This window comes from Mobula hypostoma, chromosome 19 (assembly GCF_963921235.1).
Source record: "Mobula hypostoma chromosome 19, sMobHyp1.1, whole genome shotgun sequence".
Taxonomy (NCBI): Eukaryota; Metazoa; Chordata; class Chondrichthyes; order Myliobatiformes; family Myliobatidae; genus Mobula; species Mobula hypostoma.
In genome coordinates this window covers 27016935-27039353 of record NC_086115.1, presented here as the reverse complement: position 1 = coordinate 27039353, position 22419 = coordinate 27016935, and the positions used below count along the sequence as shown (strand labels likewise).

The 22419-nt window shown below is 40.1% G+C and overlaps 1 protein-coding gene across 1 annotated transcript in view; it reads right to left on the bottom strand.

The window, feature by feature from the left end:
- Positions 1-363: 363 nt before the first annotated feature.
- ccdc6b (coiled-coil domain containing 6b) overlaps positions 364-22419 on the bottom strand; it is a 75509-nt gene continuing 53453 nt past the window's right edge. Inside the window, exons 6-9 of the mRNA XM_063071577.1 lie at positions 21593-21749; positions 17638-17738; positions 15165-15289; positions 364-7285 (exon numbers count right to left, since the gene is read on the bottom strand). Of these exons, the coding sequence (XP_062927647.1) occupies positions 7115-7285; positions 15165-15289; positions 17638-17738; positions 21593-21749 (554 nt within the window). The 3' untranslated portion in view covers positions 364-7114. The remainder of the gene's footprint in view (positions 7286-15164; positions 15290-17637; positions 17739-21592; positions 21750-22419) is intronic.

Here is a 22419-nt window from a genome sequence, read left to right as displayed (position 1 = left end):
TCTACTTCTTTCATTTATAGTTCAGAAACAAACTGCACCATGAAAAGCAATTGCATTGTTGCAAACTTTGCATATACAGGACACTCACTACAAAGCATGATCTTTGAAGTGAGTGATCAACAAAACTCAAAAATTAAAAGACATTTATTGAAATAGATGTTAACCTAGTAGGTAGCATTTTAGTAAGCCATGTGTTACTAAGTAATTTTGTAATAGCATTTCTGTTCATATAATGAACTAATTTCTAGTTCTTTGTATGTTTAACTCAACTAAATTACAGAAGAAAGGCAATGTGCCAGTTAGCCAGAATAAAACTGCCAATACCCTACCTTACATTAATAGAGAATGAAGTTCTCAGTGTTTCTGCAAAATTTTATTTTTCTGTTACAAAAAACACTCAGTTCATACATAGGTTTTCTTAATGTGTCAGCTACACAAGGGGTTTGTTAATTTAAAACATAAACCCTAAAAATACTGCAATTCAATTGGTGCTATTTAAAAGACCATGTTGAAAAACTAACTCAACATAATCAGCAAAATTTAGATCAACTAAAAGGAGTTAACCAGATGGAATTGAGCACATTTCCTGTTGTAAATCCCAGTACTTTAGAGATATACATACATAAGCCAAAGTCATCCGAGGTTTAATCAAAATGCAGATAAATGCATTATTAATACATCTAAAAACTTTAAACACGAGAAAATTTGCAGATGCTAGAAATCCAAAGCAACACACACAAAATGTTGGTGAAACTCAGGAGGTTAGGCAGCATCAATGGAAATGAATAGACAGTCCACGTTTAATGCCGAGACCCTTCTTCAAGACTAAGGGGAAAGATGCCACAATTCAAAAGTGATGAGGCGGTGGGGGGGGGGGAGGTGGTGTGAAGAGGCTAGCTGGAAGGTGATGGGTGAAGTCAGGTGTGTGGGAAGGGTAAGGGCTGTTGAAGGAGGAATCTAATAGGAGAATAGTGGGGAATTAAAGTTTTAAATTTTAATTTTTAAAGCCAACTAAAAATTTCACTTGTAATCTTCATTTATAGGTATATTCAGCTCAGATCATATCGCACATGGAATTAGGCAAGAACAAAGTCTAATTTGCTCTAAAATGTTTAAAATCTCAATCTTTTAAGGCAGCTTTGAAAAACCTTCAGACCAATAGCTATGCAAGTTCAACACTCCAACATGTCAGCAAATGTCAGAATTTGTTGTTTGTCTAAATATAAATTTGGATGATCAAATCAAATTTAAAATGCTACCAGAAATTCGCCCAATGGACATAAACAAGCAGTGATATTAGTTGGCTTACACTAACATGGCGGGGAGGCTGGTGGGAGATTCTGCATGACAAAGTTTAATACTATTCTCTGAACTAATCTAATATTGTAGCCATTGTTAAATTTGAGGTTATAAGCTATCTTTAATGTGAGTTTAAAGTAACTAGAATTAAATTTAACTATTTTAATTCTAACTTTCTATATAGCTAATTATAACAGTCTTTCAAAGATGGAGATAGCTATGTAATTAAATGCTAAGTGAATAAATCTAATTTCAGTAAAACAGTCAAGGAACTTCTATTTTATTTTGCAACATGTACACGAATGAAAAGGAATTAGGGCAGTTTCACAATGCAAAAGCAGAGTCGTGGTTGCTTACTAAAAGCAAGTTAAATAAAAGCTTCTGTATTTCAAAGAACTAAATTTAGCTGAAATATTTTCACCACTATTTGTTTATGAGATATCTGAAGTAGAGTGCTCAAGTAATAGCACACTAGTTGAGATCTTTTAGGTTTAGTGTAAAGGTCTGAAGTGAAAAATGCAGATTTAAAATACTATTGACCAGTAAAACAAATAGTTCATGTAGGTACAAAAGACTTAAAGATCAGATCTTTGGTCAGGTTGCATTTCTTAGTGCATAATAAGGTGGACCACCTACATTTTTAAACATATGGGCACCTAGATCAAATTAAAAAGAATAACCATTTTAGAGTGGGGGGCGTTAGTTAAATATTGGAATTTAAAGCATAATCACTCAAAAATCCAACCATTTTCGTGACGAAGTCTCATTGGGATACTCTATGATAAAAATTGACTCAACTACTTCAAAAATTACTCTTGCTAATCATGGTGCAGGATCACAAACAAAGACTCCAAATCCCGAGGGCTAATAGACATTATTTAATCTTCCACTTCTTTCCCTTACCTTCCCCGAAATGAAATGGATCATTAGTCTCAACAGAAAGTCTTGATCACAATATAAATTTGTGTTCAGGACAATCAAAAATATGACCTTTTCACAATTACCAGTCTAAATATAAAAAATGCAAAAACAAAACACCTTTGGTGATCACTTAAATAAATCAAATTAGATAGTCTCAACTGTATATTAAAAAATCTTGCCACCTACTGCATTGGCTTGATTCACCGTCTCCATTTTCTGAAGAATGGGCAAAACATTCAAAAAAATCTAACAAGTGGATCACAACATAACTTTGCAGACTAAACTGAACTCAATCTTCATTGGCAGAATTTCTTGTAATACAAGTTTAGAATCAATAGTTGCAGTCAATTTTTCACCCAAAATTAAGGCAAGGAATTATACAGGTCTTTTGGGGATGAAAGAGATTGATAGTTGACTATACCCAATACTCTGCCCAGTTCCCATATAATTAATACTTGACCTTCATCTTTCTAAATCTTTTCTTGTAGTTCTGCATAGTTCATACCTAACACCAATGATCAAATCACAACTGCTATCATTGTGCAGACATGTTTTGGTTGAGCTGATAAAGGATCACCATACTTTAATCTTAGCAGAATGCAAGGGACTTTGCAGGCAGGGAAATATTAAATGCACACATAAGTAAATGAAATACATCTATGGATCACTGGAAGCTCAAACAATCCTGTACAAATAACAAAGTACATCACAAGCTTTGAGTAAGCTTTCAACAGAATGTTTAGTTTCTCTCACACCACAACCACAAAACTGCCTTTTAAACTCTAGCAAAATTGAATCATGCAGAAAGAGCTGAAAGTAGATTCATTTTAGGAGGTGCAGAAGAACATGAGAGTGAATAGTGGTTCTACATTTACCTTCCTTTGTGGAAATTCAACATTCAAAATTTTGACCTGATATTGTGTTGATAGGTAAACTCTGGGCCTGACATTAAGCTATACAAAAATATCAGGGGTGGGGGGAGATCTGCAGCTTACAAAGTAAAATCTCCACAGAACAAAAAAAAATGTCAGGAATCTGACCAAAAAAAACAGTACAGTATACCTACTGCATACTCCTGACAGGAAAGAGGCACAGATAACATTTCAGGTGCAAGAAAGTTGTTTCCAGCATTTTTTTGTTTCAATTTGCCCACTCTATAACATGGCAAAATCCACACATAAATGTTTAGTCACAGGAAAGTGTCCTTGAATATTGACAAAACCTCTCAGTAATTAGAATTCTCAAAATGGTTACTTGGTGTAATCAAACTGTTGCAAATTACTGATGGATAGCCTGAAAATATGAGGCCAGTAATGTTAATGTCTCAGTACACCTTCATGTCCAATCCAACTAAAAGTGGCTCAGCTTTGGTAGTACTTGCACCAAAGGAAAAAAAAATCTGGTGGCTATATCTCTCTCTCTCTCTCCAGAGGTGCAAGCATAGAAACTGAAGCCAACACTCCGGTGGAACACTAATGAACAGTTGCATCCTGAAGATGACACTTTAAACCCGGAGTGCTCTTGCTGCTGCAGTCAACCAAACAAAAGAGATTGATGGTATTATTTCAAAGGAGCAGGGAGCTATCCTATGTATCCCGAAAGGAACCATCCTCAACCATCAGCACCAACAGCAAATTGTCACACTATATATGAGAAAATGACTGGACAAACTGATTATCACATTTTCTTTATTACAAGAGGCACTAGAGGGTGATGGAAATGATGTATGGGAGATATCCTTCATCTGCAGCGTCAGAAGGTTCAGAATTCATTTAAGATGGCAGTAAGATTCATAGACCAAGGAATTCTCAAAAGTTTAATGGCCTCATGTGTGGTCATCATCCATGTATAGTACTTTGTGTCATATTCTATCACTGGTCCATCAGCTGACACCACTTAAAAACTACAGCCTATAATTTTTACCAATAACCCCAGGCATTCAGGATTCTTGTCTAATGCTGATATCCTCCTGCACAAGCTCACATACAATGATGGGGAAAGTTTCCAACTTCATCTCCTAGTTTGGAGACAGTTCCAGCTGTTTTACCAGTCACACCATCAGACTACCTGATGCTCACTTCTACAGTGGAAAGTCAAGACACTACCAGAGGCAGAGGCAGATGCAGATGTGAGCATTGGGCTTAGTTGTATGACTTAAACTCCAAGAAGGATGGAAATTATTGGGTCAGCATTGACAAAGGCCCTAGTCATAATGCATCTGAAACGAAAGATCCTGATGCACCTAGTTCACACTTAACAATCTCTCCTTCAACCTATACATTCTGACTTACAAGCTGAAGCTAGTGCAGGCAAATATATATTTACTCTCACTCTTCCCCACCATCTTTTTTAATTTCAGATATCAGTTATGGAACAAAAGATGGCAGAGATGGAATCTGCATGTGGTAAGACATCACTAACAAGTTGGCTGCAGCCAGGCAATAAGAACCACAGCTTTCCAGTGGTAAACAAGCTTCCTGATCAATAGTCACAGAAAACAGAGTTAGCCCACCAAAACATAGGCAATAGGTTTGCACAATGGATCACTTGATTAAATTGAAAAATCTGCACTTGCTGTTACAAAGATGTTACCAACCTGATTGAAGACCTCCTATATTATAGTGAACTCCAATCCTTCTCGCGTGGAAGTGGTGCTCAACTCTGATCATAGACTAAACTTTTTATTCACCAGTGAAAGAATATTAAAAAGTGATCTGACACGAAGCAGAAAGGATTTTAAAAGAATAAGGCATGCCTGCTATGATGAGTCAGAACAATGGGGGATAAAATTAAAAGTCTGATTTTTCAGAGTTGTCAAGAAGCACTGCTTCATGAAGGGTTTGCTGGAATATCTGGAAGAGCCATAGTTGCTTTAAAAATTAAATGACAATGCCAGACAAAAAACTATCAAAGAATTTACAAACAAATTAGGTTAAACCACTTAAGATACACAAGTCAATGGTAGAATGTGCTCAAATAACTAAATGGCTAATTTTTGCTCCTTTGCTCAAGGACAGCAGATGGATGCCAAATTTGAACATATGTCAGCTTCAGTAGCAGCATAAAAATGGTTGGGCTAAGTGTAGCAATCCCTTCAATATTCCATTCACTTCCTTAAAAGCTTAGAGGTCTTGCTGGTGTATGGTCTCTGATAACTTTCCATTGGAGGATGATGACAATAAAGCAGGACTGATGGGGGCACAGAGGGAAAGCAAAAAGAAGGATCGCACACGACCTTAACCCACTCAATTTCTATTAACATTTCAATAAAAATTGACTGAAGTTTAACTAGCAGCATGGAATCAAACCAACTCTTCTGATGTTGGTCCGAAACCAAACCGCAATCATTGTTTTAGTAATCAGCACCTCAGCGTAGCCCAGAGATGGAATTTCGTACCTTTGTGGTTTGGGTGGCTTGGCCAGCAAAGCCTTCAGGGATTCATAAACCTGCATGAAGGAGTAAACTAAAAGATTCAACTGCCTCAATGCAGATGAATTACAAGATTCATCACTCATTCCCTTCTTACTCTTCTCACACCAGCGTTCTCATTTTTTTGAAAAAAGGACTCTTACATTATTAATGCTGCTGCAAAGCCAAACCAAACAATTTATTTTTGTTGGAGGAACGGAAAACTGTATTTATGATTTCTCCCTGTTATACAGTGTACTGGTTCATGTATTATTGAAGTTTTCATTACAGCCAGGAACTTGCGCTCTCCACAGCGTGTCCCATATCTACCAAGCAGTACAGAATTATTTGGTTATGACAGCATTATACCTTGAAAAATGAAATGTTACTACCTGGGTTAGCAGATTACATCACACAAAAAAACATCTGCTCAAAACAATTTTCTAACTTATCTCTTCAAACCCCTCTGAAAAGTTGAGTTGGCAGCAAAGACAAACTTTGTTCTTTTAAACATAAATTTGCAGGACTCAATATTTCAGCTGATGATTTCTTGTCATCTAAAGCAAGTATTTTACAGCAGACAACATTCGCTTGAAACACGCCAGCTTGTTCGTCTAATGATTTACTATCTACAAAGCCCACAGACATTAAACCTATGCAGGTTACAGTTTACATCAAGAAATGTTGATCGTAGATTGAAATGCAAAAATGTTTACTTCAATTTGCCATAAGCCTGATCCATACTAAATCAAAATTGTTAAATTTAGAAGTAACCCCTGCCAAATGGTGTAGATTTGCCTGAACTAAACCCTAGAATTCTTGTTTAAAAAACAGCAATCGCAGCACATCACAGAAATTCAACACTGAATCTGCATTAAACTTATCTGCTGCTTATTTGGACAAAAATTATACACTGGTAAACATTAGATTCAGTGACACTGCTGGATGCGTTTGAATGATACTGTTAAAACATTTCCCCATTATTGTTTCAAAATGTAGTGCTAATTCTGTAAATGCTTGGCAAAACCCAAGAAGACACTAAAGCATTAACACATTGAAGCATAAACACAGCCTAGAAAACAAGACACATCATGCTTGTAGTTACTGCAAAAATCTGTAATGAAATAATTGGTAAGTTTTTTTCTTTTTACAAATCTGTGGAAAGAAGCTTTGGAGCTCCCTAGCCGACAGAACAATCAAATCATGTCTTATTACCAAATGGATGCAGCAGATATTTAGCAACAAAATGAGGATTCTGCATGAGGTTCCAGTCAACACTGACAAAATGTAGTAAATTAGTGTTGTGGACAAACAACACTGGCTGCCCTTCAGACAAACATTTACAACACAGTTAGCGGTGAAGCCTATATAATCTCAGTGCAAATAAGTCAAATCCAAAAGATGCCAGTTAAGCCTTTGGCTTCAGTAAACTGCTTTTTATGTCATCAGTCCACTCCAGATCAGCTGCGTCACAGCACGTGCACTTTATGGCTGAGGAGGAGGAGGAGGAGGGTATGTTGAAGGCTGGGATTGGGCTGGTTGGGATGGTGGCGGTGGTGGCGGTGGCAGCTGAACCACTGTCTGTGTGTTTGGGGAAGGTGGAGGTGTTGGGCGTTTAAACTTGTCGGGGCTGTTGCTCCTCCTCGGGGAAGGCCTCTGAAAAACAAACAGATGCACAAAAAGGTTCAGGCTACGTTTTTAAAACTAAAAGCAGTTCAAAATTATGGAAAAGAAACCCCACAAAGAGGTTACCCCATACAATTGATTATGAAAATGTAGGCAAGGTCAATTGAAAATCTGGACACATTAAGTTTGGCAAATCTAAAGCCTAGCTAAAGATGAATGTTGTAAATAATCCAGAATTTTAAGTGCTGACACAATGCAAATCAGATTTTCTATTGATTGTTCAATTAATAGGCCAGATTTTTCTATCAGCAATACTTACCATTGTCATGCAGACCCCTCGCCCAAATGCAGATCTAAGTGTTCCCCTATCATTTATTTTAAAACAATGTAATAATGTTACAGTGGGCAGGATGGAAGTCCCATTAATGAATCAACTGTAAAAAAAAATACTATGCATCTCAGACTTTGCAAATCAATGGCTTTCAATGCTTATGAACTTTCGAAACACTTGAAAGCTATTAAGTGATGAAAGATTACACAATGAAGATTAAACCATAAAAAATACTTTCTGGCAAATCAGAAGTATGTTAAAGCATTTGCACTTTTCCTTTGCAATCATTCCTCTCCATTGAAATGAATGGACTTCCTTTTAAAAAGGGAAGTTGGGGGTGGGGAGGGGTTTGATAATAAGAGTTTGGCTTGGAACATTTTCCAGCAAATTCTGGCCCAAATAAACAGATCTAATACATTTACGCCATGGAGCTCACATACACTTTGTTAAACATGTTTGTCAAGTTGATGAAGTTTAGAAAAGTAACTCCCGCACAGCTACTCTCCTTAATATCATCTTTCTAATATCACCTTTTAAGATATTTCTGTAATTGAGTTATTTTGCCAAGCCACTGGTATCTAGAAACAGCCAAGGAAACATAATTCATTTTCATACTTCCATTAACAGGTAAGACTCTCAGGGTTTACTTGGTTACTAAGTTATCGTATCTTAGTGAGCCAAGAAATGAGTGCCAAAACTCGAGAAAATGGAATAACAGAATTATTGGTAATAATGTCCTCATTATCTAGGTAATAGCTAAAGGCAATGACCTTATCACCGTCACTGGAACCGAGTAACCTGTTACGTATCTCATACATATGGTCATTTCTTTTAAGTTTCTATTAGTATCATAGTTGCATAGTTGAGGATCATCCTATACTCAAATATTAATTATCCTGAAGCTGTGTATCAATTACAATATTTTATTCAACTTTCTGCCAAACACTGAAAATTTCACAACTGCATCTTTTGAAGTCAATGTAGATGTGATTGCTTTCTTGGCTGCTTGATTCTGTGAACAACGTAACTGTGTGCCTGTATCCTATTGGTCTTCCTGGCCAAGTCTTTAAGCATTGTAGTTTCTAGAGCAGAGCTTTGAATTTACCCCTTACTCACTTATCCTACACTTTTTTCTCAAGTATCAGAATTTTTCAAATAGAGTTCAAGTTCACACACGAGATTCCAAATGATTGCTTCCAACACAGGTTGAAACTGTCTTGTTCAACATTATGGTCTGGCACATTTTTAAAATCTGCAGTACAAATCTGTACTAATTAATTCTAAGATTTAAAGTTAACTGAAGTCTGTAGCAATGTGTAACTAATTAACTTGCCAGTGCAACTTTGCAATCTCAGCCAAGAGTTTTGACATGGAAATTTGGGCTATAATATTAGGTTTGCTGACCACAAAGTTTAAACTCAAACGCAAATAGATAACTATGGGTACCCTCACTAAAGAGAGTTTATACTGGTAGCCACCTACTCTTCAAAACTTAGATCACTTCTCTATTTATCCTCCACAGTGCATTTAGCTGTCAATACCCAGTAATTTTGGGAGGGGGGGAGGGGGGAGGGTGGAGATGAGGGCGGCCGCCTGGCGCTTGGCTGGGGGCCGTGGTCAAGTGGTTGGCAACTTGGGCCGACTCCTCCACCAGACTTAGTCTGGTGAGGAGGGTGTGAGGACACCCAGCAGGACTAAAAAACAAAACCTGACAAAGGGCGGATGAGCTCCTTGTGGGCCAACGGCCATCTTCCATGGAAGAGATTAAAGCCTCACTACGTATCTATGAGTCATATGCTATGCACCTAGTTAGAAGAGACATGATGAACTTGGGCGCTGCATCATGTGCCTGGACCTGCCCAAGGCCTCCACCTAAGGAAGGGCCGAGCTCGAAGAAGTGGCCGCAACTGGAGGCCGACATGGCCTCGGGCTCAAGTTCGGCGGGGGCGGCAGCAGGTGGTGCCAAGGCAGCCTTCGAGAACAAACTGGAGGAGAAGCTGTACTTGGTGCTGTCGCAAGATCGAAGAAGGTGGAGGTGCATAGACGCCAACCCTGGATTTGGGACGGCACCCACTGACTGACTGACCCAGTAATTGAGCTGTGGGTCCCCACTCCCAATCAAGGAGGCACTTCCAGCTTACACAGTAGTTTAAACATATTTCAATTTTTAAAAAAGTGATACATGTTTAAGTTTAGATAAAATTCTTAAACACAGTTAAAACTCAGAGGATTTCTATCTTATAAAAGATTTCCAAATTCCAAACTATTTCTAAAACAAAGGATTTCCAAAACACAGGTACAATTCCAACAAGTTAAAAAGACATCAGCGAGTTGCAGATGAACAAGTCGTCTGTCACAGAAATCGATGGCAGAGGAATGGATTCCAGAATACTCCATCTTTGTCATTCTTCTTAATGTTCCTTGACAAGGCTAACTGCTCTCTGACGTTAACTGGTTTGTGCCACTTGGATGGCTTCATACGGATGAGATATTTTTCAATTAAGATGATCTAAAAGCTACTGGGGACAGAGTTCACAGATACCCACAACTAATGGTGTGAATGCTGAGTACACGAACCTTTGAACTACTAATAGAACAGCTATCTGATGTGCTAACTGATAGTATATCTAATCTGCAAGATTTCTTGAACAAAACAACTTAGCCAGTGTTGTCTGGGTTGATACAAGCCCAATAACCATAACCCCATTGCCTTCCACTGCATTTCTTCAGCAGTTTGAACGGGGCACAACTGCACAAATGCATGGAGGTCGGCCAGTGAGAATAGTGGGAAGAGTTTAAAAGTGAGCAGGGTTGAAAAGGTGATGGTTATTTCTTCAGCAGTTCGAACAGGGCATGACTGCGCAAATGCATGGAGGTCGGCCAGCAAGAACAGCAGAAAGAGTTTAAAAAGAAGACAGCTTGACAGAGCGGGCATCAGAGAAGCGAGCGTTGGAGTAGAGAGAGACAGAGTAGGAAGGATTTGGCTCAAAGGGGCGTCGGTGATAAAAGGTTGCGGCGAGGTAGGTTATCTGTTTGGAATACAGACAGAAGGTATGTGTGTGAGGCCGGTTTTCTGTGCTCGGTGTCAGATGTGGCAGATCCTGGAGACTCCCAGCCTACCGGGCTGCCACATCTGCACCAGATGCGTTTAGCTGCAGCTCCTTAAGGACCGCATTAGGGAACTGGAGATGCAGCTCAATGACTTTCGTCTGGTCAGGAAGAATGAGGAGGGGGTAGAGAGGAGATATAGGCAGGAAGTCACTCCAGGGCCTGGGGAGACAGATGAGTGGGTAACAGTCAGGAGAGGGAAGGGCAAGAAGCAGATGCTAGAGAGTACCCCAGTGGCTGTCCCCCTTAAAGATAAGTACTCCTGCTTGAGTACTGTTGGGGGAGACAGCCTATCTGGGGGAAGCAACAGTGGCCGCGCCTCTGGCAAAGAGTCTGGCCCTGTGGCTCAGAAGGGTAGGGAAAGGAAGAGGATGGCAGCAGTGATAGGAGACTCTATAGTTAGGGGGTCAGATAGGCGATTCTGTGGATGCAGGAAAGAAACATGGATGGTAGTTTGCCTCCCAGGTGGCGGGGTCCGGGATGTTTCTGATCCCGTCCACGATATCTTCAAATGGGAAGGACAACAGCCAGAGATCGTGGTACATATTGGTACCAATGACATTGGTGGGAAAAGGGAGGAGGTCCTGAAAACAGAATACAGGGAGTTAGGAAGGAAGTTGAGAAGTTGAGAAGCAGGACCTCAAAGGTAGTAATCTCGGGATTACTGCCTGTGCCACACGACAGTGAGTATAGGAAAAGAATGAGGTGAAGGATAAATGCGTGGCTGAGGGATTGGAGCAAAGGGCAGGGATTCAGATTTATGGACCTCTTCTGGGGCAGGTGTGACCTGTACAAAAAGGACGGGTTGCACTTGAATCTGAGGGGGACCAATATCCTGGTGGGGAGGTTTGCAAAGGCTGTCGGGTAGAGTTTAAACTAGAATTGCTGGAGTTGGGAACCGAACTGAAGTGATGGAGGAAAGGGATGTTGGCTCACAAATAGAGAAAGCTTGGAGACAGTGCGAGAGGGAGGATGGGCAGGTGATAGAGAAGGGACGCACTCAGACCGATGGTTTGAGATGTGTCTATTTTAATGCGAGGAGTATTATGAATAAAGCAGGTGAGCTTAGAGCGTGGATCAGCACTTGGAGCTATGATGTTGTGGCCATTACAGTGACTTGGATGGTGCAGGGGAAGGAATGGCTACTTCAAGGGCCAGGCTTTAGATGTTTCAGAAAGGACAGGGAGGGATGCAAAAGAGGTGGGGGCATAGCACTGTTGATCAGAGAAAGTGTCACGGCTGTAGAAAAGTAGGAAGTCATGGTGGGGTTGTCTACAGAGTCTCTCTGGGTGGAAGTTAGGAACAGAAAAGGGTCAATAACTCTACTGGGTGTTTTTTTATAGAGCACCCAATAGTAACAGGGACATCGAGGAGCACATAGGGAGACAGATTCTGGAAAGGAGTAATAATAACAGGGTTGTTGTGGTGGGAGATTTTAATTCCCCAAATACTGATTGGCATCTCCCTAGAGTGAGGGGTTAAGATGGGGTGGAATTTGTTAGGTGTGTTCAGGAAGGTTTCTTGACACAATATGCAGATAAGTCTACAAGAGGAGAGGCTGTACTTGATCTGGTATTGGGAAATGAACCTGGTCAGGTGTCAAGTCTCCCAGTGGGAGGGCATTTTGGAGATAGTGATCACAATTCTAGCTTCTTTACAATAGCATTGGACAGCGATATGAACAGACAAGTTAGGGAAATGTTTAATTGGAGTTAGAGGAAATATGAGGCTATCAGGCAGGAACCTGGAAGCATAAATTGGAAACAGATGTTCTCAGGGAAAGGTACGGAAGAAATGTGGCAAATATTCAGGGGATATTGCGTGGGGTTCTGCACAGATACGTTCCAATGAGACGGAAAAGATGGTAGAGTACAGGAACTGTGGTGTACAAAGGCTGTTGTAAATCTAGTCAAGAAAAGAAGAGCTTACGAAAGGTTCAAAAAAACTAGTTAATGATAGAGATCTAGAAGATTATAAGGCTAGCAGGAAGGAGTTTAAGAATGAAATTAGGAGAATCAGAAGGGGCAATGAGAAGGCCTTGGCGGACACAATTAAGGAAAGCCCCAAGGTATTCTAAAAGTATGTTAAGAGGAAGAGGATAAGACATAAGAGAATAGGACCAATCAAGTGTGACAGTGGAAAAGTGTGTATGGAACCAGAGGAGATGGCAGAGGTACTTAATGAATACTTTGCTTCAGTATTCACTACGGAAAAGGATCTTGGCCATTGTAGGGATGACTTGCAGTGGACTGAAAAGCTTGAGCATGTAGATATTAAGAAAGAGATTGTGCTGGAGCTTTTGGAGAGCATCAAGTTAGATAAGTCACCGGGACCGGATGGGATATACCCCAGGCTACTGTGGGAAGTAAGGGAGGAAACTGATGAGCCTCAGGCGATGATCTTTGCATCATCAATGAGGATGGGATGTTCCGGTGGATTGGAGGGTTGCAGATGTTGCTCCTTTATTCAAGAAAGGGAGTAGAGATAGCCCAGGAAATTATACACCAGTGAGTCTTACTTCAGTGGTTGATAAGTTATTGGAGTAGATCCTGAGAGGCAGGATTTATGAACACTTGGAGAGGCATAATATGATTAGGAATAGTCAGCATGGCTTTGTCAAAGGCAGGTCGTGCCTTACAAGCCTGATTGAATTTTTTGAGGATGTGACTAAACACATTGATGAGGGTAGAGCCGTAGATGTAGTGTATATGGATTTTAGCAAGGCATTCGAAAAGGTACTCCATGCTAGGCTTATTGAGAAAGGGAGGAGGATGGGATCCAAGGGAACATTGCTTTGTGGATCCAGAACTGGCTTGCCCACAGAAGGCAAAGAGTGGTTGTAGACGGGTCATATTCTGCATGGAGGCCGGTGACCAGTGGTGTGCCTCAGGGATCTGTTCTGGGAACCCTACTCTTTGTGATTTTTATAAATGACCAGGATGAGGAAGTGGAGCGATGGGTTAGTAAATTTGCTGATGACACAAAGGTTGGGGGTGTTGTGGATAGTGTGGAGGGTTGTCAGAGGTTACAGCAGGACAATAATAGGATGCAAAACTGGGCTGAGAAGTGGCAGATGGAGCTCAACTCAGATAAGTGTAAGGTAGTTCATTCTGGTAGGTCAAATATGATGGCAGAATATAATATTAATGGTAAGACTCTTACCATTAATATTATATTAATAGTATCGAGGATCAGAGGGATCTTGGGGTCTGAGTCGACAGGACAGTCAAGGCTGCTGTGCAGGTTGACTCTGTGGTTATGAAGGCATACAGTGCATTGGCCTTCATCAGTCGTGGGATTGAGTTTAAGAACCAAGAGGTAACGTTGCAGCTATATAGGACCCTGGTCAGACCCCACCTGGAGTATTGTGCTCAATTCTGGTCACCTCATTACAGGAAGGACGTGGAAACCATAGAAAGGGTGCAGAGGAGATTTAGAAGGATGTTGCCTGGATTGGGGAACATGCCTTATGAGAATAGGTTAAGTGAACTCAGCCTTTTCTCCTTGGAGCGACGGAGGATGAGAGGTGACCTGATAGAGGTGTACAAGATAATGAGAGGCACTGATCATGCGGATATTCAGAAGCTTTTTCCCAGGGTTGAAATGGCTAGTATGAGAGGGCATAGTTTGAAGGTGCGTGGAAGTAGGTACAGAGGAGATGTCAGGGGTAAGTTTGTTTTTTTATAAAACGCAGAGAGTGGTGAGTGCGTGAAATGGGCTGCAGATGGCAGCGGAGGTGGAAATGATAGGGTCTTTTAAGAGAGCTTAGAAAAATAGAGGGCTATGTGTAAGCCTAAGTAGTTCTAAGGTAGGACAAGTTCGGTACAGCTTTGTGGGCCGAAGGGCCTGTATTGTGCTGTAGGTTTTCTATGTTGTGCTATAGGTTTTCTATGTTTCTATCTCTCGAGGAGTCAGCTTTGTGCTGTGGGGCCAGCAGTCTGTGCTCTATAAACAGTACTGTTTACTTGCAAAGCTGTACCATAAACTTCAGATTAATTATCACTTTCCATTTACATTAAGAATTGAAGACCAGCTCCTGTTTATCATGAGGAACTGAAAAATAAGCTTAACTTACTCAAATACAACTGATCTTTAATAGTGTCACCTGTTACGTTAGAAAGCTGAGTTTGGCAAAAAAGCCCCTGGCCCCAGGTAGTGAATATCCATCACAACAGTGTTTTCAGAACCCTTTTGTGATTCAGAAAGCCTTCCCGTTCACCTACTGAGTTGAAGATAATCAGGGGCAATTTCTGTTGCCTGTATTTCCTGTGGTATGGCATGAATCAGCACCCAACAGTGCCAGACTAAATATTTTCAAACTTTAAGAAATAGCATGTCAAATATCTGCTTTTAACCTTTACTCTTACTTGTCTGCAACTACTCACTAATCAGAATGGCAATCTTTAACTCTACTTTGAACTATATCAAACTTCATTATTGGATAAATATTTGTTATTCATCACTTCTTACCGCAATGCCATGAGAAGTTCCCATATGCTGTACATGAAGACCAGGTGAGGTGTAATAGGACATTCCAGCACGTGTCAAAGTAGTGGGCGGTGTAAAACCAACACTGTGACTTGCATAAGATAGACCTATAAATAATATACAACAGGTCTGGTCATTTTTCTTTACACTTAAATCAAAATATTGCTTCTAGTATAAACTCACTTCACTTTAACATGTTTTTGAATAGAATGTCTCTCCCCTCCACTACTCAGAATGCCTTGACAAATTTAGAATACACTAATATTTCAAATTTAAATACTTTAAAACATAAGTCAAGCTGCTGTTTATTGATTACAGCTCAGCATTCAACACCATCAATCCCTCTGTACTTATCACCGAACATCAAAACCTGTGTCTCTGTACCTCCCTCTACAACTGGATCCTCATATTCCTTATTGAGAGACCACACAGTTGGTGGCGATATGTAATAACATTTCCTCCTTGCTGACAGTCAATCCAGGAACAACTCAAGGATGCTTGCTTATCCCACTGCTGTACTCTCGTGACAACATTTGGCTAGTCACAGCTCAAACACCAAATTTGCAGATGACACTATTTGTACTGTTCTTGGTAGAATCTCAGATGGTGATGAGGAGATAGACAGGAGTGAGACAGAATAGCTGGTCAAACGACATTGCAACAACCTGGCAATCAACATCTGTAAAACCAAAGATTTGATTGTGGCCTGCAATAAGGGGAAGTTGGAAGAACACACACCAGTCCTCACTGATAAGTCAGCCAGAGAAAGAGAACAGCTTTAAGTTCCTATACACCAACACTGAGAAGGATCAATGAAGACTCAGCACTTTTGATGCAATCGTGAAGATACATCAGCAGCTCTATTTCACCAGAAGCTTGAGGAGGTTCATTGTGTCACTAGACTTCCAAATTTCTATAGCTGTACGGTGGAGAGCATTCTGACCGGTTGCACCAGATCCTTGTATGGAGGCTCCAAGGCACAGGATCGGAAAAGGCTGTAGAGAGTTATGCACTCAGCCAGCTCCATCATAGGCACAACCCTCCCCAGTATCAAGGACATCTTCAAGAAGTGGCGTCTCAAAAAAGCATCAGCCATCTTAAAGGGCCCTCACATACAGGACCTGCCCTGTTCTTGTTACTATCATCAGTGAGGAGATAAAGGAGACTGAAGACCCACACTCAATGACTCAAACAGCTTCTACCCCTGGCCATCAGATTTCTGAGCCCATGAACACTACCTCATTATTCCTTTCAGTTTTGCACTATCTTTATCATTTTAGTATTTTTGTCTTTGCATTGTACTACCACCACAAAGCAACATAGGATAAAAGTGCAAACAAACCTGATTTGGATTCTTTTATCTCCTTGCACAGTTCATTTGCCACAAAACAACAAATCTCACATCCTCTACATGAGTGATAATAAATTTGTTTCTATTACGTGTAGAGAAAGTTGGTCATTTAAAATATTGGGAGTAGCATTTAAGTCCATTCCCAAATGAATATAGCAAACTAGTAATGTAGCTGTCAGTGAGGCAGAACTTTGAAACGTTTCTCACTGCATTAGGTATTCAAGTACTTCATTTAACAAAATCCTGCTTTAACCAGGAAAGTGGATATAAATATAAGGCCCACAGCTGTTCACTTAAGAACTTTCATCTCTCCCCGACTACTAAGTTAGGAAAGTCAGATAACCACAAACCTTGGGTACACCACAAAAATAAGTTTTCACAGCCATTGAAGAAATGAGATTGTTTATGAATATATAAAGTCCAAACTATGCTCAACGTAAATCAGCAGTGACTATAAACTGAACAAAAAATATACAATGAACTGACAGTCTACAGCATATTTCATTAGGAGCTTGAGGAGATTTGGTACGTCACCAAAGATGAGCAAATTGCTACACAAGTACAGCATAGCTATGCGGTATGGAGGCTCCAAGGCACAGGATCGGGAAAAGGCTGCGAGGGTTGTAAACTCAGCTAGCTCCAGCAAGGGCATTTTCAAAAGGTGATACCTCAAAAAGGCAGCATTGCTCATTAAGGACACCCACTACCCAGGACATGCTTTCTTCTCAATGCTACAATCAGGGATGTGGTACAGGAGCCTGAAAAGACTATGTTTTAGAAACAGCTTCTTCCCCCTCCACCATCAGATTTCTGACACGTCCACATACACTACCTCACTCACTTTGCATTACTTATTTTTAATATATATTGCTTATGGAAATTAACAGCAAAGTTATATATTACGCTGCACTGCTGCCACAAACAACAAATTTCACAACATGTCAGTGATTATAAACCCGATTCTGATCTTGGCACTGCTCATGCTTCAGATGAAAATTCACACAGCCAGTCATTCACTATTTATCAGAATGTACCACCAAAAAGGGAAGATAATACGATAGCATCATTGTTCCAGTGATTATAAATGAAGAGTATAATACATGCCAGGAGATATAGGCCTGCTGGAACTTGGAGATGGTGTGTAGGGAATAGGGCTGGATACAGTACGAGGTCTGAGTCCTTGAGCAGACATCTCATTGAAGTATCTGGAAAACAAGTATTGACTTAAGTAACTGTGACAAATAACAATAACCAAATTACATACATCCAATACACATCAGCTCTGATGGGAACCTTGGTCAGCATGGACCAATTGAGCCAAAGAGCCCATCTCTGTACTGTATGACTATCTATAACATCTAAATCAGAATCTTTCATTCATACCAAAATTCATCTGAGCAAACTAAAGGTGGCTCAATTTATATCCCAGGTTTTATCAAATGAAAATATGAAACAGGTAATGCTCATCAACTAAACAACAGGCATAAAATGAATTTGGCAGACTTTCAAGAATGGACTGATGAGTGACAAACAATGGTGGGCTCCTTTTCTATCTGGGAAAAAAATTCTGGCGTAATTTTTGATATGGTAAAAAGAGGTGACAGAGGATCAGAAAATGTAGAATCTTTGTGGGTAGAGTTAAGAAGCTGCACAAGTAAGACGACCCCGATGGGAGTTATTTACAGCAGGGTTCCCCAACCTTTTTCGCACCACGGACCGGTTTAATATTGACAATATTCTTGCAGATCAGCCGACGGGGGGAGGTGTTCGTCAACAGTGGGCATGACAGGGAATGAGGAAAGGTGCAGCTGACTCATATCATTTCATATCACCAAATCATATTGTTTCCTCACTACCCAGTAGCACATGCTTTGCGGCCCGGTGGTTGGGGACCACTGATTTACAGGCCTCTGAACAGCAGCCAGGATGCAGTCTGCAAAATACAGTGGGAGATAGAAAAAGTATGTCAAATAGCAATGTTATGTTGGTTATGGGGGATTTTAATATACAGATAGATTGGAAAAATCAAGTTGATGTTGGATCCCAAGAGAGAATTTGTGATATGTCTCCAAGGTAGCTTTATAAGATTTTAAGAGCAGCTTGCATTTGAACCCACTAGGGGATCAGCAATTCTGGATCGGGCATTGTGTAATGAACCGGATATGATTAGGGAGCTTAAGGTAAAAGGACCCGTCAGGGAAAGTAATCATAATATGGTAAAACTCACCCTACAATTTGAGAGGGAGAAGCTAACAAGCAGAATGTATCAGTATTATAGTGGAATAAAGGGAATTACTGAGGCATGAGAGAGGAGCTGGCCAAAGTTGATTGGAAGAGGACACTAGCAGGGATGACAACAGAGCAGCAATGGCTGGAATTTCTGGGAGCAATTTGGAAGATGCAGGATGACACAACTGTAGCTGACAAGGGAAGTCAAAGACAACATAAAAGCAAAAGAGGCCATATAATAGAACAAAAATTAGTGGGTATCAGAGGATTGGGAAATTCATAAAAATCAATAGAAGGCAACTAAAAAAACTTAAGTGGGGAAAAGATGAAATATGAAGGTAAGCTAGCCAATAATATCAAAGATAATCCCGGAAGTTTTTTCAGATATAAGAGTAAAAGAGTCGAGAATAGATATCGGTTGGCTAGAAAATAATGTTGGAGAGATAGTAACAGAGGATAAGGAAATAGCAGACAAACTGAATAAGTATTTTGCATCAGGCTTCACTGTGGAAAACACTAGCAATATGCTAGAAGTTCAAGAGTGTCAAGGGGCAGACGTGAAAACAGTTGCTATTACTAGGGTTAAGATGCTTGGGGAAACTAGGTTTGAAAGTACACAAATCACCTGGATCTAGCGGATGACACCTCAGGGTTCTAAGGGGTAGCTAAAGAAATTGTGGGGGCATTAGTAATACCTTTCAAGAATCAATTGATTCTGGCATGGTTCCAGAGGACTGGAAAATGGTAAATGTCACTCCAATCTTCAAGAAGGGAGGGACGCAGAAGAAAGGAAATTGTTGGTCTGACCTCAGCGGTTGGGAAGAGGTTGGAGTCAATTGTTAGGGATGTGGTTTCGGGGTAATTGGAGGCACATAACAAAACAAGCCAATGTCAGCATGGTTTCCTTACCGAAAAATGTTGCCTAACAGATCAGCTTGATTTGTCAAACCAGTTGGATAGAGTATTGACTGATTGGCAGGAGGCAAAGAGTGGGAATAAAGAGAGCCTTTTCTGATTGGCTGTCAGTGACTAGTGGTGTCCCACAGGGGTCTGTGTTGGGAGCGCTTCTTTTCACGTTGAATGGCAGCGATTGATGATGTAATTTATGGCTTTGTGGTCAAGTCTGTGGACAATACAAAGACAGGTGGAGAGGCAGGTAGTGTTGAGGAAGCAGAAAGGCTGCAGAAGGACTTATAGTGGGAGAATGGGGCAAAGGAGTAGCAGATAGAATACATGGTCGGGAAGAGTATGTCATGCACTTTGATAGAAGGAGAAACTTTTCTAAACGGGAAGAAAATTTAAAAATCTGAGGTGCAAAGGGATTTGGGAGTTCTTGCGCAGCATTCCCTAAAGGTTAATTTGTAGACTGAATCAGTGGTGAAGAAAGTGAATGCAAGGTTAGCATTCCTTTCAAGAGGGCTAGAACATAAAAGCAAGGATGTAATGCTGACGCTGTATAAGGCACAGGTGAGGCCCCTCTTGGAGTATCGTGAGCAGTTTTGGGCTCATTAAAGAATTCGCTGACATTAAAATTGGGTGAGAGGATGTTCACTGGAATGATAAGATCATATGAACAGCGATTGAAGGTTCTTGGCCTGTATTTGCTGGAATTTAGAAGAATTTGGGGGGGGGGGTGGAATCTCATTGAAACCTATCAAATGTTGCAAGGCCTTGAACAGTGGCTGTGAAGAGGATGTTTCCTTCAGTGGGGGAGTGCAGGACCAGAGGGCACATCCTCAAAATAGAAGGACGTCCACTTGGAACAGATGAGAAGGAATTTTTTCAGCCAGAGGGCGAATCTATGGAACTTGTTGCCACAGGTGGCTCTGGAGGCCAAGTCACTGGGTGCACTTAAGGCAGAAGTTGATAGGTTCTCGATCAGTCAGGACTCGAAAGGTTATGAGTAGAAGCAGGAGAATGGGGTTGAGGAGGACATGAATCGGCCATAATGAAGAGGTGGAGCAGACTCAATGGACCAAATAGCCCAGTTCTGCCCCTACGTCTTATAGTCTAAAGTAGTCTATTTGAAGTACTGCCCTAACAGCAAAAATACACCTACTGAGCTCATCAATGGAGACTCTCAAGATTCTGATCAAGCAAAACTGAAGCATGGAACAGCAGAGGATTATTTACTATTTCTCAACTGAGGGATGATAATAACATTAAGTAGCTGAAGGAAAGTGAACATTCAAGTATCTTTTATGTAAAAAGTTGTAGTTTGGGAATTTTGCAAAGGAATTTTTAAGTATAAAGACACAATTTAGATGATTGTTTCAGTCCGGATGCATTATTTCCTCTTTTTGGCAGCCAAGGAAAAGATCAGTGGAACAAGAGGCTCAATCCACTGATCGCTTGGTATTATCTTCTTTTATTATAATAAATGGCTTCACAAACATTATTTGTAAAAAAAAAAGCAACAGACAAATTAATTATTTCAAAATATATCAAAAAGGAAGCTCTAAGCTAAGTATTATTCATCGGATCACAGAACAGACAGAAGTGGATTATTTTCAGCAGCCGAAGCTCCTAAATGGAAGACCAGATACAAAAATAAATGCATATAATTAAGCACAAGAGACAACAAAATTTATATAGCCAGCTGTATATTTAGCAACTTCACTTTCTAGGTTTACATTCCATTAAAAAGTCACAACTCCTTTTCATTCAAATATTAATCCACAATTGCACAGAATGAAAACATTATGATTTTCCTTCCCACCCCGCTACTGTCTCCAAAAAATCAAGACTTAAACCAATTAAGTGACTGTCTTCTCTGCGTTTACTCAAGTGAAATAAATAAACACTTAGAGATAACTTCCAGTTCACAAACCTTTCATCGTCCATTTCCAAGCTGGACTCGCTTTCAGACAGCTGTCTGCAGAGTGCTTCTCTCCTTTCCATTTCCCTTTGTAGTTTACGTTGGAGCCTCAGATTCTCTTCCCTCATGTGACGTTCCTCTTCTAAATACTGTGCCATTTTCTCTGTATCTGTTAATTTTTGAAATGAGTAAAATATTAACGGGAGCCTTGAAAATTTAGAAACAAAATGTGCAGATGGAAATCAAAATTTACTAGTTTTGGGAATGAAAGATGAAAGCATCAACATGTGCAGTGACAAAATTAAGTGAAGATCTAAATGCAAAAGAATATTTGAGGTCAAAAGCAACCATTTTACAAACTAGTTGAAGCCTTCAGAACTTTGGCAAAGATGCTGGCAAAGTAAACTGTGAGACATACCCAATGATAATCAATAAGGTTGATAAGGATTCAGAAGTTAATTGAAGCAGAACTGAGTCAAGACTAAAAGAAATAAGAAAATGCTGGAAATATTCAGCTTTCATGGAACATCCATAGAAGAAAAACAGATTTACTGTTTCAATCAAGAGCTTTTGTCAGAAGATGATAGCAATCAAACACTTAAATTTTGTAAAGGGGATATTTTCGTAGAGTGAAGAGGAAGGGAAAATCAAACAGAATTACTTTGGTAGCAATGCTGGCTGGGTCAGGATCCTGATGAGTTCTTAAATGTAAGTGATCTGTTTGAAAGAGATGGAAATAGAAGGTGGCAGAACAAAATAAAAAGCTGCTAAAATTGTGATACAAAACACTGCAGCAGCAGAAAACCTGCAAGTTAATAAAAGAAATACTCAGTTTGTCA